A 21,653-nucleotide genomic window follows, 5' to 3' on the forward strand; every position below is an offset into this window, starting at 1 on the left:
AACTATACTAACAAGACAATCCCTACTCTCAGAAATGAACGTTTGTGTGGTATCTTAAGAATGACATCCTTGGCCAGGCAGGGTAGCTGATGTCTACAATCCCAGCACTTTGGGAGGCCAAGAAAGGCAGATTACCTGAACTAAGGAGTCTGAGACCAGTCTGGGCAACATGGCAAAACCTCATCTCTACAAAAAATACAAAAATTAAAATTAGCCAGTTTACAAAAATGCAAAAATTAAAAATGCCCAATTACAGGTGGCATGCACCTGTAGTCCTAGCCACTAGGGAGGCTGAGGTGGGAGGATGCCTTGAGCATAGGAGGCAGAGGCTGCAGTGAGTGGAAATCGCACCACTACACTCCTGTCTAAGCAACAGTATCAAATCCTGCCTCAAAAAAAAAAAAAAAGAATGACATCCTATGACATCCTCTTAATCAGTTCCAAGATATGTTTACAGAACTTCTTCTAATCACATATTCATTTTGTGAATAAAACGCCAAGTCCCTCTTATGACTTGGTACAAAGCAAGGGATCATTGAGTTTCCGCTTTATAATCACAAGGGCCAATAACTATTCTCCTTCTGATTACATTGGTGCTAACATTTCTGTTAATATCCCCCATAAAAATCAGCTTGTCAAGTGTTGATATTGCTCTAATGAGTTAACTGAAGTCTCTGTAAAAATTTTCACAGAGGGCAAATAGGTGTTATTTAATAATAGACAGTGGAAAATACCCACTGGCAGGTAATTAACCTGAATGTTGATTGGTTTGAATTAGAAGTATTTTATTTGGATTAGAAGCATGACTTATTTTAGTCAGACAGGCTGAAATAACTTCTTTTTTGTTACCATGGTGTTTCTCATAATTCTAAAACACAAAAAGCAAAAAGCAGCTCATTTTCCAGTGCTGTCATCCACGTTACTACAAGACAGTATTTCACAGAGCCATTACCATCTACTCAAGATGAAAATAATTTATAATAGGTCATTAGTAAAGACTTAACTTGCCATGTGTGTAGTACAGGTTTTACAGTCATGGATAAAAGAGCTAATAAGTTGTTTTATGCTTATATGAACGCTGAAAGATTTTGTTTCTTCCTAGTATACGTGAGAGGTTTTTAAAAAAATTCCTTCTTCCATGAAGATCCAGAGAGGAGATACATTTTTAAAAATGCCCCCAGATCATGACCAAATCATCATCTTCCAATTTTTACATGAATGTGGTGTACATACAACACCAAACTTAAAAAACGTACCTCCCTTCAGAAGATAAACAGCACTTCCCATCAACCTCATAAATGCACAGAAAAATAAAACCTCATAGGCCTTAAAAAAAAGAAATAAGAGAATGTCCCTCAGTGTACTCTAGGGTACCGTCAGGCTTTAGTGCAACCTCTAGCCCGTGTACATCTGCATTTTTTGTTTCAAAAAATCAAAACAAATATTTGCTTAACCCAGAATTTAGATCCTCACAAACTAGAATACCAAATAGAGCCCAAACCAATTCAAGTGATAAAAAGGCCCAGATGCCTGGAAGTATATGGTAAATGGTAAGGACTCAACTGGAACTATTAATCCTAAACTCAGTTACGCTGTATATTGAACCAATAATTTAGAGTTACTCCTAAAACAATTCAGGATCCCAGAACTGAAGCAACAGTCTACTCCTGGTCCTTCCAGGGCGACACAGTAGAGTTTGGAGGCTCTCTCCCCATTCCTGCTACTACAGTAACCTGCGAATACTATGTCTCCATTAGAACACTTTTCACCTTTTTATTGTTAATGTTGGCTTGTTTCCACAAACATGCCTTCAAATTGGTAAGTAATTCAAGGGATCCTCGACAATTTACATTAATCATCTTTAATTCAAAGGACCACGATATAGTAAATAATCACAGTAATTACTGATTAAATGAATGAAAGTGTATAGGCATACCTCAGACATACTGCAGGTTCAGTTCCAGACCACTGTTATAGGGTGAATATCACAATAAAGTCACATGAATTTTTTGGTTTCCTAGTGCATATAAAAAGTTATGTTTACACTATATAGACTATTAAGTTTGTAACAGCATTATGTATAAAGCACAATGTACATACCTTAATTTTAAAATACTGCTAAAAAGTACTAACAATGATCTGAGCCTTTGGCAAGTCATAATCTTTTTGCTGGTGAAGGGTCTAGCATCAATGTGGATGGCAGCTGACTGATCCAGGTGGCTGCTGCTGCAGAATGGGGTGGCTGTGGCAATTTCTTAAAATAAGACAATAAAGTTTGCTGCTCAATTAACAAAAGAAATCTTCACAAAAGATTTCTCTTTGACAGCACGTTACCCACATAACTTTTTTCAAAATTGGAGTCAATTCTCTCAAACCCTGCTGCTCCTTTATCAACTAAGTTTATGTAATATTCTAAATTCTCTATTGTCATTTCAACAATGTTCACAGCATCTTCACCAGGAGTAGATTCCTTCTCAAGAAACCACTTTCTTTGCTTGTCCATAAGAGGAAATTCCTCAACCATTCAAGTTTCATCATGAGATTGCAGCAATTCAGTCTCATCTCCAGGTTCCACTTCTAACTGTAGTTCTTTTGGTATTTCCAACACATCTGCAGTTACTTCCTCCATGGAATCCTTGAACTCCTCAAAATCATCCATGAATCAACTTCTTCTAAACCTATGTTAATGGAGGTTCTCCTCCCATGAATCACAAATGTTCTTAATGGCATCCAGAATGGTGAATCCTTTCCAAAAGGTTTTCAATTTATTTTGTTCAAATGTATCAAGGGAATTACTATCTATGGCAGCTATAGCCTTACAAAATGTATTTCTTAAATAATAAGACCAGAAATTCAAAATTACTCCTTGTTCCATGGAGTACAGAATGAATGTTGTTAGCAGGCATGAAAACAACATTAATCTCTGTGTACATCTCCATCAGAGCTCTTGGATGACCAGGTACATTTTCAGTGGGCAGTAATATTTTGAAAGGAATCTTTTCTTTTTCTGAGCAGCAGGTCTCAACAATGGGCTTAAAATGTTAAGTAAATAATGCTACAAACAGGTGTGCTGTAATCCAGCTTTGTTGTTCCACTTATAGAGCACAGGCAGAGCAGATTTAGCAGAATTCTCAGGGGCCCTAGGATTTTCAAAATGGTAAATGAGCATCCGCTTCAACTTAAAGTCACCAGCTGCATTAATTCCTAACAAGAGAGTCAGCCTATCCTTTGAAGGAAGCCAGGTACTGACTTCTCCTCTCTAGCTATGAAAGTCCTAGATAGCATCTTCTGCCAGTAGAAGGATGCTTCATCCATCTACACTGAAAATCTGTCACTTTGTGTAGCCGCCTGCATCAATGATCTTAGCGGGATCTTCCAGATAACTTGCTGCAGATTCTACATCGTAACTTGTGCAGCTTCACCTTGCACCTTTGTATTATGGACACAGCTTATTTCCTTCAATCTCATGAACCAATCTCTGCTAGCTTCCAACTTCTCTTTAGAAACTTCCTCTCCTTTCTCAGCCTTCAAAAAATTAAAGAGAGTTAGGACCTTGCTCTGGATTAGGGTTTGGATTAAGTGAATGTTGTACCTGGTTTGATCTTCTGTGTAGACCACTAAAACGTTCTCCGTATCAGCAATAAGGTTGTTTTGCCTTCTTATGATTCATGTGTTCACTGGAGTAGCACTTTTAATTTCCTTCAATAACCTCTTTTGCATTTGCAACTTGGTTAACTGTTTGTGGCACAGGAGGACTAGCTTTTGGCCTTTCTCAGATTTCGACACGTCTTCCTCACAGAGCTTAATCATATTCAGCTTTTGATTTAATGTGAGAGACTTGCGACTCTTCCTTTCACTTGAACACTGAGGCCTTTATAGGGTTACTAACTGGCCCAATGGCAATAGTGTTGTGTCTCAGGGAACAGGGAGGCCCCAGGAGAGGGAAAGAGAGGGGGAATAGCCAGCCCGTCAAGCAGTCAAAACACACACAACTTTATCAAGCTTGCCATCTTACATGGGCGTGGTATGTGATGCCCCAAAACAATGACAATAGCAACATCAAAAATCAATGATACAGAGAAAATTAGCATGGCTCCTGCGCAAGGATGACATGCAAATTCATGAAACGTTCCATATTTTTTAAAAAATTATAAATAACGAAAAGGTTTGAAATATTGCAAGACTCACCAAAATATGACACAGAGACACAAAGTGAGCACATGTTATTGGAAAAAAATGTCGCCAACAGACTTGCTCAACACAGGGTTGCCACAAACCTTCAATTTGTAAGAAATGCAGTATCTGCAAAGCACAACAAAAGCAAGCACAATAAAACAAGGTATGCCTGTACAGTCTTCCATGTAAGTGAGTATCGGTGCCCAACAACAGGAGATCCCATCTTCCTTAATGAGTCCTAATTAGCTCTAATTAACATATGCGGCAATTTACCATTGCTAAAAATAATAAAACCACATTACATTTGTATAACACCTCACAGTTTACAAAGCACTTCCACACGTATCATCAACTCAGAATCTCACAAAGTTCTTCAAAACAGACTTTTTTTTTTGAGACGAAGCTTTGCTCATTGCCCAGGCTGGAGTGCAATGGCACGATCTCAGCTCACTGCAACCTCTGCCTCCCGTTTTCATAGGATTCTCCTCCCGAGTAGCTGGGATTATAGGCACCCACTACCAGGCTGAGCTAGTTTTTTGTATTTTTAGTAGTGACAGGGTTTCACCATGTTAGCCAGGCTGGTCTCGAACTCCTGACCTCAGGTGATCCATCTGCCTCGGCCCCCCAAAGTGCTGGGATTACAGGCATGAGCCACTGTACCTGGCCAAAACCAGATTTTTTTTCATCATCTCTTCTCTCTCTCTCTAATAAATGAGGCTGAATGAGGTTAAGAGGTTTACTATAGGTCTCACATCATGTAAAGAAGATAAGCGCACAGACCACAGAAGGGTTCCAGTGCTCTTTCCACCCTAAGAAGCAGCAGCAACATACATCCCAAAATGTGGAGGGATGGTTTGTAAGAACTAGTGCTGTTATCACAGACACTTTCATTCATTATCTTACTTGATCCTCTCAACAACCTTGTGCAGCAGGTAAGAAAGAATGCAGAAAAGCTCTGTGTCAGTGGCACAGCCAGAGCTCAAGTCCAGGTTGTAACTAGTTTAAAGTCTGTGCTTCACAAATGCTGATGTGCCCTAACTGACCACAGCAGCTCGTTAGGGATAAGTTTTCCATATTCAGCAAATCAAGGGGGCACACTTACCAGTTAACTCTGACACCTGATGCCTGAACTTGAATTCTGCCTCTCTCTTGCTCACTGTACAAATCTAGACAAGTTACCAAACTGCTCTGCAACTCCACTTCTCTATCTGTAATACTGGGGTGATAACATAACGTACCTTGTAGGATTGTTATCAGAATTAAATTAATAGTTATAAAGCACTAAATATTTATAAAGCACTAAACAGTAATTAGCATATAGGGTGATAGAAATGTTTGCTAAATATCAAAATACTATATAATTTCTTGAACATTAGGCAGCAGGATACAATTATGCTGAAGCAGTTCAATTCTTTTGCACTTGCTTATTCAAATTTTTTAAAAATAACATCTGGTTTGTCATTGTGGAAGAAAGCACTGTTACTTACACATACCTAAATGTGGTGACCACAGTTTCATTTCATTCAGGTTTTTTTTTTTAGATGAAGTCTCGCTCTGTCACCCAGGCTAGAGCGCAGTGGCATGATCTCAGCTCACTGCAACCTCCACCTCCCTGGTTCAAGTGATTCTCCTGCCTCAGCCTCCCAAGTAGCTGGGATTATAGCCGTGCACCACCATGCCTAGCTAATTTTTTGTATTTTTAGTAGGTACAGGGTTTCACCATGTTGTCCAGGCTGGTCTCAAACTCCTGACCTCAAGTGATCTGCCCGCCTCAGCCTCCCAAAGTGCTGGGATTACAGGCGTGAGCCACCACACCCGGCTTCATTTGGTATTTTACAGCAATGGGTCTGGAGATTTTCTCCTTAAGTGTTCATGTATTAAAGCCTATAGTCAACTCCAGCAAAGGTGGTTTGGAACTTCTGCAACACAACTAAAAGCCTACAGAAGAGAAACCTAGTTGTCTAACAAACAGAATCTTATAAAGCCACAAAACCCAACAGCAGTACCATTTGTGTCTTGTAGTCATTTATATAATAACTAAGAATTGGTCAATAGACCATGAAAGCCTGTTTGCCAAAGATGGCAGATGTTCTAATTTGACTTTTCTATATTTGACATGTGTTCCTTTTCCCTCCCCCATTCCCACTAAAAAACCACTTGATTTTTTCTGGGAATTAACTGACTTAACAGCACTAATGCACCATGGGTACAACTAGAACACTGGTCGCAGGATCAGTGAGTTCTGCTACCTCAAGTCAGACCTATTTCAAATTATCATTCCTGTAACCAAGAACTGTCATCAGTTCAAGACAACGCATGGAACCCCCTTCTCAGGCTAGCCAAAAAAAAACTTAAGGTACCACCGGCAGAGTCTACTAATTTCAATAGGCATGTTAGCCTTCCTTTTTTAAAATTAAAAAGATAAACCAGGCCAGGCACAGTGGCTCACACCTGTAATCCCAGCACTTTGGGAGGCCGAGGTGGGCAGATCACGAGGTCTGGAGTTTGAGACCAGACTGGCCAACATGGTGAAACCCCATCTCTACTGAAAATACAAAAAGTAGCTAGGTGTGGTGGCGTGCACCTGTAATCCCGGCTACACGGGAGGCTGAGGCAGGACAGGAGAATCACTTGAACCTGGGAGGCAGAGGTTGCAGTGAGCTGAGATCGCACCACTGCACTCCAGCCTGGGTGGCAGAGTGAGACACTGTCTCAAAAAAAAAAAAAATACTTTAGGAGGCCAGAGGCAGGCAGGAGATCGAGACCATCCCGGCTAACACGGTGAAATCCCATCTCTACTAAAAATACAAAAAGAAAATTAGCCGGGCGTGGTGGTGGACGCCTGTAGTCCCAGCTACTCGGGAGGCTGAGGCAGCAGAAGGGCGTGAACCCGGGAGGCGGAGCTTGCAGTGAGCTGAGATCGCACCACTGCACTCCAGCCTGGGCGACAGAGCGAGACTCCGTCTCAAAAATATATATATATATAAAGATAAACCGTATGTGCTTCACAATGATCTCTAAGGGGTAGCCCCAGAACTTCTCCAGAAGGTGAAAAAAGTTCAGTGAATCTGTACAGTATAAATAAACAGCTGAGACTGCTGCCTAATGCAAAATAAATTAGTCAAAGAGCTCAAATTCGGAAAACAGAAATCAATGCTTTATGTCCCTGCTTTAAAAAAAAATTTTTTTTTTTTTTTTGAGACAGTCTCACTCCATCGCCCAGGCTGGATGGAGTGCAGTGGCACCATCTCAGTTCACTACAACCTCTGCCTCCTGGGTTCAAGTTATTCTTCTGCCTCACCCTCCCGAGTAGTTGGGATTACAGGCATGCACCACCACGCCCAGCTAATGTTTGTATTTTTAGTAGAGAGGAGGTTTCGCCACGTTGGCCAGGCTGGTCTCAAGCTCCTGACATCAGGTGATCTGCCTGCCCGCCTCAGCCTCCCAAAGTGCTATGATTACAGGCATGAGCACCACACTTGGCCTAAAAAATTATCTCTAATATGTAAAGGGTGAAAAATACACATAGAAGCAATATTTTATATTCCAGCCCCCCTCCCCTTCCCATCCAAGCCACTTTGTGATGATATCGAATCCACAAGAAAGAAGTATCCTGATAAGTCCACATCCAGAAGCACATAAGCTGCCATCCTAAAAGTGACAATGGCAAGGGAAATTGGGGCATCAAAAAGAAACGCAGTGGTAAGGCTAAAGAGCCTTCCTTTTCTCGCTACTAGCCCTCAACAAATCCTAATACCTACCCTAAACCTACATTACTCCATATTGTAGATTTTAATCCCCGGCCTGCCAGTTAAAACAAACAAACAAAAATGGCATAAACTCTGGAGAAAAGTGGCTTTTTTTCTTTTTTTTTTTTTTTTTGGGAGACAGGGTCTCACTATGTTGCCAAGGCTGGTCTCGAACTCCTGAGCACAAATGATTCTCCTGCCTTGGCCTCCTCCCAAAGGGTGGGAAATACAGGCGTGTGCCACATACCTGCCAAAAGGGGCATTTTAAATCAGTGAAGAAATAACACGGCCATTCAATTAAAATGTGGGAACTATTTGTTATTTTTCTTTTTTCTTTTTTTTTTTTTTTTTGAGACGGAGTCTCACCCTGTCACCCAGGCTGGAGTGCGGTGGCTTGATCTCGGCTCACTGCAACCTTCACCTTCCAGGTTCAAGCGATTCTCCTGCCTCAGCCTCCCGAGTAGCTGGGATTACAGGTGTCCGCCACCACACCCAGCTAATTTTTGTATGTTTAGTAGAGATGGGGTTTCACCATGTTGGTCAGGCTGGTCTTGAACTCCTGACCTCAGGTGATCCACCCACCTCGGCCTCCCAAAGTGCTGGGATTACAGGTGTGAGCCACCACACCTAGCCTCTCCTTCCTATCTTAAACAATGGATACATTAAATTTTTATGCATAGAAAACTGCCAACGTGGTGGGTCACGCCTATAATCTCAGAACTTTGGGAAGCCGAGGCGGACAGATAACCTGAGCTCAGGAGTTCGAGACCAGCGTGGCCAACATGGCAAAACCCCGTCTCTACTAAAAATACAAAAATTAGCTAAGCATGGTGGCAGGCGCCTGTGATCCCAGCTACTCTGGAGGCTGAGGCAGGAGAATCGTTTGAACCCGGGAGGCAGAGGTTGTAGTGAGCCGAGATCACACCACTGCACTCCAGTCTGGGCAAAGAGAGCAAGACTCCATCAAAAAAAGAAAGAGAAGAGAAGAGACGAGAAGAGAAGAGGAAAGAAAAGAAAAAATACTACAAGTATAAGAGAATTTTTTAAATCCTGGAGTAGAGAAGACATTCCTAAGCATGACACAGACCCTGAAAACCTAGAGGAAAAGACTGATATAAAAGTGAACAGATAAAGAAAATATTAGTGACTTAGTAAACAAAACTAGTTTCTCTATGTAACGCCCAAAGAAATTAGTAGGAAAAAGGCAAAGATCCAACCAAAAAAAAAAAAAAAAAAAGGAAGGCAAGGGATATGAACAAGTCACAAGGAGTTACCAATTAACGTTCAACAAAATTAACTGCCAATTTTTTTAAATTGATATTTTTTTTTCTCTAGGATCAGTTACCCTACTCACCCCCTCCCATCCATAAATACAACTACCACCTCTCATCATACCCTACCTCAACACTGAATGGAGAATGTGTGTGTGTGGGCGGGGTTTGGGTGGGTGGGTGGGGGGTGTGTGTGGTGTGTGTATATATACATACATACATTGTGTGTGTGTGTGCATAAGGAAGAATAAGTTTGCCAATTATAGCAATGTTTACACAGGAGAGTTCCTTGTTACTTAGAACTGAATGTCCGCTGCCCCCCCGCCGTATCACCTCTCTAAAAGACCATCGAGAGAAACTGCTCCTCTGCTTCAGCATCTGGGGTAAATACTCAAGATGACAGATGCAATATATTTTTACCCTTGTGTACTTACGCATTTTTAAAAGTTCCTTTACTCATTTAAAAATGAGTAAAAAAAAAAATCTTTGAGGAATCAATTGACTTAGTAGGTTAACTCCCATAGAAAGGAAACTAAAACTTTTGCTTAAGATAAATAATTAAATTAAAATGAAATCCAGCATAAAAGGAAATCTGTCATACCCTAAAATTAGCTGGAAATAATTTGTTTCCACAGTTCACAAACTATCTTTTTGCTAATGAGAGCAGGGTATTTCTTTCTCTCTCTCTCTCTTTTTTTAAGAGACAGAAAGAGAGAGAGAGAAAGTATTCAAAGCAATGGCACACTTCATGATACAGACTTCCAAATCAGCACACAACAAAAGCCCAAAGACTACTGAACAAGTTGCTTCAATTTTTGTATGTCACAGAAAGGTAGAACTGTGTACACGTACCTGAAAAATAAGCTAAGTTGCAATTAATTTTGACACATCTTTTTAAAAATAATTCAAAGAATATAATGTTGAATGTTTTTAACACGTACATAATTTTTTTTTTCCTCTGCCGCCCAGACGGGAGTGCAGTGGCTTAATGTTGGCTCACTGCAACCTCTGCCTCCCGGGTTCAAGTGATTCTCCTGCCTCAGCCTCCGGAGTAGCTGGAATTACAGGTGTGCGCCACTAGGCCCAACTAATTTTTTGTACTTTTAGTAGAGGTGGGGTTTCACCATGTTGGCCAGACTGGTCTCGAACTCCTGACCTCAGGTGATCTGCCCGACTCAGCCTCCCAAAGTGCTGGGATTACAGGCATGAGTCACTGCGAACAGCCAACACACACATATTTAAAGGGAAATTTTGTTCAAAATTCATGCTTAAATTTTTCTCCCAAATTATTTTTTTAATTCAATGATTTCTTTTTCCAACATTTTTATTCTTTTAACAATTTCACCTTCAAAGTACCAAATGAACTAAGAACATTGATTTTTTAACACTGTACCCCTTCTCTGCCAACTGTCAATAGTTCTATCATGCATCCCACAAAGGTAACATCACTGATGAAATCTAATTTCTCTCTGTGCAATTAAAATACCCACCTGTTCCATCAGAAGTTCCTTTCTTACAATCTGTCAGAGTGATATGCAATCCCTCAAAAGCACTGATTAGAATGAAAAGAACTAGAAAAAAAACCTTGAAGAGAGAAATCACTAACTGTGTAAAGCACACAATTTCTTTAACTTTCATTTTTAATAGTATTAATATAAAGAACCACCAAAGACAGTTAAGTATACAGATTTACAGTGTGGGAAAAAAGAACACTGGACAGATCATCAAAATCCTAGGTGTGGTCCTAACTCTGTAACTGACTTGACCAATGAATCTGGACCAGATACTTTACCTCACAGGTTTACTTTTCTCATCTATAAAAATACAGATGTTGGACTAAATTATCTCTACAACATCCTAAATCCTATTACCTGTCCAAAGCAACAGTGTAAAAATTCCATTTTCTTAAAAATATTTTTTCTCCTACTGACTCTAGGCACTGGTAGGCAAGCACCCAGCTCACCATGAATAAAGCTAACTAGCCAGTAAATTTTGCACATTTGTATCCCTCTAATACAGTTATTACAGTAAACTTGATGAACTAGACTACGAAGGCATCTTGCTTTCTAAGTTAATTTAAGAATTTCACTTTAACTTAAAAGAGGATGTACTTCTTTATACTCATCTGTGGCATGCTGAATTCTACTTTAGGAGTAGGAATGACAGAGAACGGGTAATCAAACATCAATTCTTGTCCAAATCTATACCAAAATGGAGGTCTGCTTTGTTTGGTTGGCAACCTCCAGCTGACTTGTGTACATTAGGTCCAAGCCCATAAGAAAAGGCAGGGGATTTGACAGTTTTAAGCCCACAACCATGTCTTACAGAACTTAAAACAACTACAACTTTCAAAACCCTTCAAAAAAAAAAAACAGGCTCTCTAACGATGCCTCAGAATATTATGAGTTGGAAGAGATCTTGGACTTGTTCTACTCCAACTCCATCGTTTTACAGAGGAGGAAATCAAAGCCCAGGGTAGGTTAAAATGAATGCCCAAAGTCATGCCAAGTTTCCCAACTCTCAGACTAGTTTCTCTAAAAAGCAGTACATTTTCTCTCACGGTGTGAGATAAAAGGAAAAAATTCCTTCCCAAAGTTCTGTTTTTGAAGAAGAGAGTGACTTTCACCCAACCCCCACCCCCAACACACCAGCCAAGCTCTTGCTGTATTTAAAAACATGCCTGGTATTTGAAAAGAAAGCCCAAACACTCTAACACATTATTAAGTGAGGCAGGTATATGAAAAGATTCATTCTCCACCTGCTCTTCCTCAGATGTATGACTCAGAAGAAATAGAGAGCAATAAATACAAATCTCTTCCTGCTTAAACAGAATGTGAGAAAAAAACTTCAAAAAAATTATGACCAATTCAAATTCTCTCTAACTTCACTTTCTAATTAGATTTTTCCCGCATTATTGAAATGGTCCAAAACCAAATATTTCAAATTTCATTCAATCTTCAACTGAATGCTTTCACAAACTAGAAGCAAGGCTAATTTGCCAAGCTCCAGTTAGAAAAATATATGCCAAAAATTCTGGATGTTTTTTGCTTGTGTTTTGCTAAAGTATTGATATCTCCAAAATCAAACAATATGTGCAACCTACAAACAAAGTATTTCACGGAGTTTTCATTGTTAACTTCTAGGTCACAAACTCAGAGGCCACGAGGCTTACACCTCCACAAGACACTTTAGTGTTAAATGCATTTTACAATGTATAAAAATCTCAAATGTAAAAAATACAACAGGGAAAAAAATTACTTCAGTATGCATGTGGCATTACAGAATGGTTATGCCTTGTTTCATTTAACATACCAAAAAGTATATGAAGCCAAGTCATGGTAACACAACAAAACCATTCCAACTCTAAAATCAAAGAATAACAACACTTCATTAATCCAGTAACAGTTATTATGCTTAATAAAAAGTATAATATCACACAAATTCAAAGAGTTGCTATTTCACAGTTACCTAAATATACTAAACGTCTTTTAATCAAAGTATCATTAAAGTCTATTTTTTCTAGGTACTTGAGTTTCAATTTATCAAAATTTTCTGGAGTTGAAGTTTCATACAAATCCAGTCAGTCATACAGCCTTAGGTTATAAATATCCAATATATCTAATGAATCCATATGGTCGATTTTGTTTAATTATATTATCTTTAGAAAACCAAAGGTAAGTATAAAAAAGGACTTGCAATAGAATCACAGTGACGTCAGGCCAGATTCAAAACCCCTCATTACCAGTGTTCCACCAGATGCATGTGATTAAAGGGATGGAATGGGTTTAGAAGGTGGAACTTTAAAGAGAAAAAAAAAAAGACTTCATTTTCCCAGGCTGTTTTAGACATTTTGATAACATCTCTTTCTCTTTTTCAAAATGTCAGGCGTCTTTAAAGGAATCGTTTTTCTATTGAGTGGCTTCAGGATCTCTTGACTTTCACAGTACAATCAAACCCTTCTCCAGTCCAGATAGACTGAATTATGTTAAACCCTGGCACATAACAAAATCATTAAATCTAAGATGCCTCATTTGACAGATGTCTCATTAAATTCACTGCAAAATGAAGGTACGAGATGCCTTTGAAAAGTTGGGGGGGAACCTGTTAACTCTAAGAAAACTTTCAGAGAGAGCTATTCTCTCAAAATCCAGAGTTCACTCACATGAAATAGAAGATATTAATAGTATGTGGCACATCTAAAATCTCCTGCCATGGGAGAAATGCCGCTGTGTGTATGTGTGTTTAACACATCCCTGGGGACCCAAACAGGATGAAAGCTGAAGAATCAGGGCACACACCACCAGCTGCTTAACAAAATTCCACAAATTAAATTCAACAAATGTTAAACTAAAATGCCAAGTTATACTAGGCTTGGATCACATACAACATCAGCGAATGTTACGTTATCAGTAAATGAAAAGCTAAATTCAGGATTCTAAGAAGAGAAAGAGAAACAACAAAAACATTTTACACTTAAAAAATAACCATCTTTGTATATATCGATCATTTAAGGCGGGTGATTGATAATCTTATAGCAACCAAAAGATAAAACTTTCAACCTAAAACTTTACACAAACTCATTTACACTCATCTTCTGCCCCTACAATTATTTGAGTGAGTATAAAAGACACACAAATTTAGAAATAACTATGAAATTCAGGGAGAAGAACTTACTCTCTATCTCTAGCACTATACAACATATGAATTATAAAAATTAAACAAGAGCACAGTAACAACAAGAAAGCACCATTAAAAGACAATTCAATTTTTTAATAATAGATTTAGGCAAATAAGATATTTAATGAAAAATATTTTCAGTTACTTTAAAAGCCATGTTTTAAAGGAACTGAACTGTCACACATACACACACACACACACCTCAAAAGTTATCCACTTTTCAGGCAAAGTATTAATTCTCTACTTATCAATGAAGATTTACAGTTTAACAAATAGGTATGCTTGAATAAGAGAAAAAAGAACTATTATGTAAACTTTAATTCATACCAACTTAAATCCAAGCATGACTATTTGCAACCAGAATATTTAGAACACTTCAGTACTCTTTCCACACTGTCTACTTATTTGTCCGTCTTGGTTCTTCACATTTTTAAAGGCACCATGATAAACAGAACCATCCACATTTCACAAGAAATACCACTTTGAACTAGAGGATAATATCACCTCATTACCAACAAAAACAGCATATTTTTGGAATGCTTTTAAACAAGGGAAAAATTCAAGTGTAAATTTAATTTAATCGATTCATGGAAAGTGATATGAATTGCAAAACAGAATACCCAAGCTCTCTATTCTCCGCCCTCCCAAGGATGGAAAAAACCAAGAGTCAGATCTCTCTGTGCATCAGTTTCTCCATCTGAAAAGAGGATTGCCACCGGCCCTCCTTAACACTGTTTTTGAAAGGGCAAATCAAATAATTGAAAGGGCAAATCAAATAATTTATGTGAAAACCCTTTAAGATGTTTGAGGATAATAAAAACCAATGTATTGTAGATGTTATCAAACCATAGTAGTGAAGGGCGGCACATACTTTACAACAAAAACAAATATAAATATAAAAATGTAAAATACTAAAAAAAAAAAATTTCAACCCTCTGTACTGAAAATTAAAGGGACTGTTCAAGCACACACTGGTGTCACACATTCAAACCACGTTACTCAATACTACTGTAATTATAGTAATAACAACCTGCTTGTCAATATTATAACTTAATGCTGAACCACCCCTCCCCTCTTGGTTTGCATGTAGGAAACCACATAAGGTTTGATCATTCCCAGAAGAGAAAAGAAAGAAAATAGGAGAGGAATAAAAAGATTGTTCCCACGAACTCCCAAGGAGACACACACAAAAATACCTTGACCAAGATTCACTAGGTACAGTGAATGTGCACTTTATTCTGTCAACACCCTTTGTCATTATTAAAATTCGAACAGAAATTGCCAGAGTACTCAGATCTAAGTGCTGGGAGAAAAGTCAAAAAATATAAAAAGATATAGTTTAACGCTGCCCTACATCAACGACAAAGGCTCCCCAGAGAGTCTAAAACAAAAGCTCATTCATGTTTAGGAGTCCATAACTTATGTCGGGCAACCTAAGTTCTTGAAATTTTTAACCTATAATTACTCTCTTTCAGACAAAATTCAAGATGTCTGATTTTAAAGGGATATTAAATACTTAAGTAACTTCAGATAAAGCTAATTAAAATTTCCCATATCTTAAGTCAGCTAAGAGAATGGTGGCCTGGGAGATGCTATAACAATTTTCAAACTAAGTTTTCGTTAACAACTCTGTAATTAGATAGTATCTTTATCCAAGGCCTTCTCGTTCATTAAAGACTTTCATTTTACTTTACCCAGATAAATATTTAAATATTCAAAGCAACCACAAATGGCTTTCAAAGCCTCTAAAAAACAACCCTAGTCAGGTTACAAATACTAAAATTTAATAGAAAGGTGATCTTCAAGAGAGTAGACCCTCAAAACAGTAGATAAGCTCAAGTTAAATGCAGAAAAATATTCAAAAGAATTTGAAAGCAACTTCTTAGCTATCCTTAACCCCAACTATGCATAAACAAAACAACATGCAGCAATAAATTTAAAAATAAGTTATATATAAAATTACCAATGGGGTACAGAATTTTCAAAAACCCTGTAAAAGATATCATCTAAAACAAACATTAATTATCCTCTTCCTACAGAAAAAAACTACTACCAAAATGTAACTCTATCTTGTTGAGGTGTCCTATATTCTGTTGGAACACAGAGATCATTTCTAGGAATCACTTCCAGTCTGGTGCAAACCTTCACTATATGTGGAGTCCTGACAGTGGTTCCGTAAGTGAGATTACAGTTTTGTTCATCAGTAACTGAACTTCTTCGCAAAAATTCAGGTGGATTCACCATACACTATATTTTGTTCTATGACAAATGAATAACAGCAGAGATGTGTGGTATATTAACTGAGGCTTAAAATAAGATCAACTTTGTTTAAAAGCCAAAATAAGCAATTAGACAACTTGGCAACAATCAGGCATCTTTCTTCTAGGACACCTGTACACTGGCTTCATGTTCAAGAATAGAGTGGATACTGTGTGTGGCATCCCCCACACATCTACTCAGATGTGTGAGTATATGTAAGCATATACTCAGAGGCATACATGCATTTATGCTGTGCATATAGAAATAAGGCAGTAAGTGCAGAATGAGGTAACAATTACTGCTTTTCATAAAGGACAAAACGAAAAGATTAAACGATCATGCCAAACATTTAAGATTTAACCAGGAAAGACCTGTCATTTTAATATTGAGATGAGTTTTGAGAAAAAAAAGTGTTTATTACCCATTAGAATGTTTTAGACACTCTTGAAGAGAATCAAAGAAAAATAAAGATCTAAATTTCGTAACTGTGACACCCAAAACCTTTCCATGGACATTTATCACAATGGACATATCCATAAGCAAACTCTTTCCATGTAAAATTTGTTCAAACTCTATTTAATACGTCCCTTGTTTTTATATACAGTTCCTTCCACGTAGTTAAAGGGCACCTATTTTTAATGCTTTTGTAAAATAACAATATTTTACAAAGAATTAACGGAGAAAAGAATACAGTTGTTGATCTTACATAAAAAATCATCTATTTCCTGGACCATAAACTTTAAAAGCCATGTCATCGAGTTGGCAAATTGTCTTCAGATACTGCAGATGCTACTGTATTATGATTTGGTTTTCTTTACAAGGAAAAGATTCATCAGAAATCCACTTAAATTTCAGAAAAACTTCCAAGAAATTTAAAGGGCATCTATTTCACCAGGAATCCTGTCAGTCTTGCATATTTCAATGTGGGAGTAAAGATGTAAAGATTTCTTCATGCAAACTAATTAAACTGCCACTGGGACACAAGCTGGACCAAAAGACATTAAATTGTAAAGAATGGCTACAAATCAGTGGAGTTACAAGTATGATTCTTTTTCCACCACCACCTACAACCTAAAAACCTAAAGTTGGCGAAGATATAACACTCCTGATTTAATTTTGCTATGAGAACTTTATTTTAAATAAAATTCCTTATCACTGAGAGCATAATTATTCAAACCAGAAGAGGAAAGGGATGTAAACTACTTAGAAAACTCAAGTACAATATCCAGGATCTATAGCTCCTGAATTTAGTACTAGCCAAGTCTTTAGCCAAAAGAGAAATATTACATGGATCACCCCTAGTCAAGAATTTGATAATGTACTGAAAAAAGACAGGGGAAAATTTTAGGATACATCTGAAGAAATAGTAAACCACTTAAATCCTTCTTGTGAACCCTTCTGCAAGTCGTATTGCAGTGGTCAGTTCTGACTATAAAGGCTGGAAGAAATGAGAGAAACAGGAAAAAACATTTTTTTTTTAATGCAAGACAAACTTGCAGACGAAACAGAAATTGAGCAAAAAAGCGCTGGGGAAAAGTGTCAGTTAAAAAGGGGCCCTTTTGTCAGATTTCTAATGAGGGCTCCGTGGGTAATTTATGAGTGTGGCAGAGCTAAATAAACAAAGGCACCAGTTGACAAGTCAGGAGCTCCCGGTGGCACACACAGCTAGAACGCTGAACTGGGCAGTCAAATGCAGTCAAGACTGTTCTAGCATTTTTGTTCTCATTTCTTCGGTCCGTCTTATGCTCACGTGACAGTTTACCTGAAATCCCAAACAGCCTGAAACCCAACAAGCCCGAGGAAGCACCTTTATGGTTAAAGGTGCTCTTGCCGCTTTCAGGGGGATCTGCTTCCTGTACTTCCTGGTGATTCAGCCACCTCTTTGACATTGCTTTCCAACCTCTGAGCCCTCAAGATTAATAAAACGCGCAGATTTAAAGATTGCTCAATTTAGTATACACAGACTGTATGAAAAAGCTGTAAAGTTTAAGACAAAGACTCACCAGGACCCGCACTTACTCTTGGGTTGGGCAAACTGACAAGCAATTTGAATCACTCTTCGGCCCTCGGCAGCGTTTGCACTCACCCGTCAAGGCAGGTGACTTCCTTACCTGCATAGAAGCGGATGAGGCAGCCAATCTCCGAGTCCATGCCTTCCTCCTGCACCCTCCACAGCTCCCCAAATCCCAGTTGGAAGAGGTAGTCATTTTGGATCTGCAATGGCTTCTCCTCCGCCTCCAGGCGCCGGGTGGTCTCTCCGTGGAGCTGCACGTACAGGGTGGGCGGCGGGGGCGGCGGAGCCGCCTTCTCCGCGGTCACCCCGCTTCTCCAGGGGATCGACTGGAGGCCTCCCGGGGCCACGAATGCCGCCGCCTTCTCCTCGCACGACCCCTCGCGGACGGCCCCGCCCGGGCTGTCAACGGCCCTCGGGGCTTTCTGCTGCGGCCGAGGCGAGGAGGCCGTCTGGGGAGGCGGGAGGGGCTGCGCGGAGCGGCCGGGACGGCGAGGTTGGCCCGGGACCGCCGTCGGGGCCGAGGCTGCGTCGGTCTCGACCTCTTCCGACGACGACGAGCCGCCGCCGCTGCTGTAGGGGTCCAGCCGGTCGGATACGCTCTCGGCGCTGGGACTCAGGCTGAAGCTCTCGGTGTCGGAGGCCACAGGCCGCGGGGCGCGGGGAGAAGAGGCAGGGCCCCCGACGAAAGGCTCGCCGGGGCTGGAGTCCGAGGGCGCGGGGCTGGCACGGCGCGACCACCCGCCCGGGACGCCGGCGGGAAGGGGTAGGTCGGCGGGGGGCGCGCGCGGAGGACCCCCGACGGCACCCGGCGCGCTCCTCGCGGGCAGCGCCTCCGAGTCCCGCGGCTCCGGGGGCGCGAGCCGGGGGCCGGCCTCGGGGGGCGGCTCAGCGGGCTCCCGGGCGGCGGCAGCTCCGGGCCCCTGGCCCAGCACCTTCACCACGCCGCCGCCTTTGTGGCCCAGCTGCAGCAGGCGGGCGGCCACCTCGCCGGCCGTGGTGTCCAGTGTACAGAGCACCGGGCGCAGGTAGGTCGAGGCCATGTGGCGGTCGAAGACGTGCACGCAACCGCGCTGGAGCTGGTGCCTCACCCAGTCCCGGTCCGACGGCTGCAGCTGCAGCGTCTGCCGGTGCTTCAGGAGCAGCGTCTTCCTGTCCAGGCTCCGGGTGCACAGCGACGCCGAGGCCGAGCAGGAGGCGGGGAGGCCGGCAGCGCCGGGGGAGTGCGAGGCAGCAGCGGCCGACGACGACGACGACGACGACGACGAGGCGGCCGCGGCGGCCGCGGACAGATTCCTCTTCAGCCGCCCTCTCCTCAGCAGGAGGGAGTTGGCGCCGCTGCCGGCCCCGGGCACGGGGGCAGCCCCGCCGGCAATGGGCTGGGGCGCCCCACGCCGCCTCCTGCGCCCGGCACCCCCTGCTCTGCCCGGCAGCGGCCCCGGCGGCGCCTCGCCCGGGGCCTCTTCCCGCGCCCCGCCGCCGCTGCCGTTCCCGCCGCTCGGGGCCGCCGGGGTCAGCGCGGGCTCCGGACTCCGGCCGCCCCCAGCCGCCGCCGCCAGAGCCGCCGCGGCCGCTGCTGCCGCAGCGGCGGCCGCCGGAGCCGAAGCTCGGTCCTCCCTGCCGGGCTCGGGGAGTCGCTGCGCCGTGGCCGCGGCGGCGGGCTCCATTGCAGTGGGGCTTCGCGTTTCCCCCCCAGCTCCGGAGGCAGCGGGCGGAGAGGGAGGCGATGAGGCGGAGGTGGGAGACGGCGACGGCGCGCGGAGAAGGGAGAAGCCAATGGCGTTCGGCGCGGTCGTTCCAGGGGATTATGTGGCGATTCGAAGCATTCCGTCGGTGTCTCAGTGTTCCATCCCGCGCGCCCGCCTCGCCGCCACCGCCCCCCCGACACACGCCCTCCCCGCCCCGGTCGCCGGCTCCCCAGCGCGGGCCCCGCCCGCTCCCCCCGCCTCAACCCGGCGAACCAGCCGCGGATCTGGGCTCATTGAATATTAATCACCCTCCGGGAGCGGGAAGGCGGGAGGCTGGCAGGGCGGGAGGGCCGCGTGTGCCTCATGAATATTCATCGCCGGCATGACGGCATTCCAGGGAGGAGTGGGGAGAGCCGGGGGATGGCCGGAGGCGGAGCTTCAGGGTAAACAAACGTGACGCGTACGTACGGGGGCGGGGTGGGGGGCAGTTTCCCGGGAGGTTCCTGAGCCGGCCTCGGAGAGGGCGGTGAAGACAGAGGCGCGCGGTACACCTTGGGAGTTGTGGTTCTCGTCACGGGACCGGCAATCCCGAGGGAGACATGGTGGACTACAAGTCCCAGCGGTCCTTTGGCTGTGCTCCTCCTGGCCGGCAGCAGCTGGCCATGGCCAGTGAGTATTGTGCCCTCTGCCGTTGAACTCTGTGCCAGAGTTCTTAATGAACAAGAATGCTCATGTTCATTAACTTGTATTTTACCTGCACTCCAGCTTGCCATATGACTTTTATTTTCCCTACTAATTAAAGGTGAGGACTTTCAGGGACTCTAAACAGTACGAAGGTCCCAGGTCCCAGTCCTCACCTCTGCCCATTGTGTGAGATAGAGATACACACCCGTCACACCACAGCATCACTGGCAGTCTGAGTGGGCCAACCTCACTTTTCCCCCACTTTTTCAAGACCCAGGAAGACAGGCAGTGTCTGGGAATTCTAAGTGAGGCTGTCGTTGAATGTTCTTGTTGGAAGGCACAACCCTAAACCTGTCCTCTCCCTCTCCTGTATCTGAAAAGGAAAATGGCAAAGGACTGAGGTTTCATTGTTCCCCATTGATCTTGAAGTTTGAAGTAGTTTAATGACACGGAAAGCACTGGAAAGTAGAAGAAACATTAGAATGGAGTATGAGATGGGCTTTTTCCATGTGTTCTCTCTTAACGTCTTCTCTGTTTTTTTCTTTCGTCATTCAGGGGAAAAAAAAATCTTTTCTACTGCTACAATGTTTAGTCGTGGTCTGAAAAGTATTTTTCGTAAGTTGAATCAATGTTGTAAGCTGGACTAGGGCAGTTTACTATTTAAAAGAATTTAGTACACCTTTTTAATTGAATTACCATTCCCGCAATTGCTTTATAATTCGGGATTTTTTTTTTCTTTTTTATTTTTTCTTTTTTTTTTTTTTTTTTTTGCCACAGAGTGGGTCTGTCTCCCAGGCTGGAGTGCAGTAGCGCAATCTGGGCTCACTGCAACCTCCGCCTCTTGGGCCCAGGTGATTTTCCCACCTCATCCTCTGAGTACCTGGGACTACAGGGCGTGCCACCACGCCCGGCTCAATTTTTATACTGTTTTGTAGTGGGCGTGGGGAGTCCCTTCATGCTGCCCCGGCAGGTCTCTAGCGTGAGATTACAATCGTAAACCACCGCGCCAGGCCCTAAATCTGGATTTTCACATGTGAAACTTTTAAACAGTTTTAAACCACATACTATCCAGGACCTGTTTTAACCTCAATAAAGTGACTAAACTTGCAGATGAAGAGTGAAGGGGGTTGGAGAGAGA

At 42.3% G+C, this 21,653-nt stretch overlaps 1 protein-coding gene and 1 pseudogene across 1 annotated transcript in view; one reads left to right on the plus strand and one right to left on the minus strand.

The window, feature by feature from the left end:
- PHLPP1 (PH domain and leucine rich repeat protein phosphatase 1) overlaps positions 1 to 19,962 on the minus strand; it is a 266,548-nt gene extending 246,586 nt beyond the window's left edge. The window contains exon 1 of the mRNA XM_015122148.3: positions 18,244 to 19,962. Coding sequence (XP_014977634.3) covers positions 18,244 to 19,810 — 1,567 coding nt within the window. The 5' untranslated portion in view covers positions 19,811 to 19,962. The remainder of the gene's footprint in view (positions 1 to 18,243) is intronic.
- On the plus strand, positions 4,045 to 4,141 carry LOC114673947 (U6 spliceosomal RNA; annotated as a pseudogene).
- Positions 19,963 to 21,653: the final 1,691 nt, after the last annotated feature.

Source organism: Macaca mulatta, chromosome 18, assembly GCF_049350105.2.
Source record: "Macaca mulatta isolate MMU2019108-1 chromosome 18, T2T-MMU8v2.0, whole genome shotgun sequence".
NCBI lineage: Eukaryota > Metazoa > Chordata > Mammalia > Primates > Cercopithecidae > Macaca > Macaca mulatta.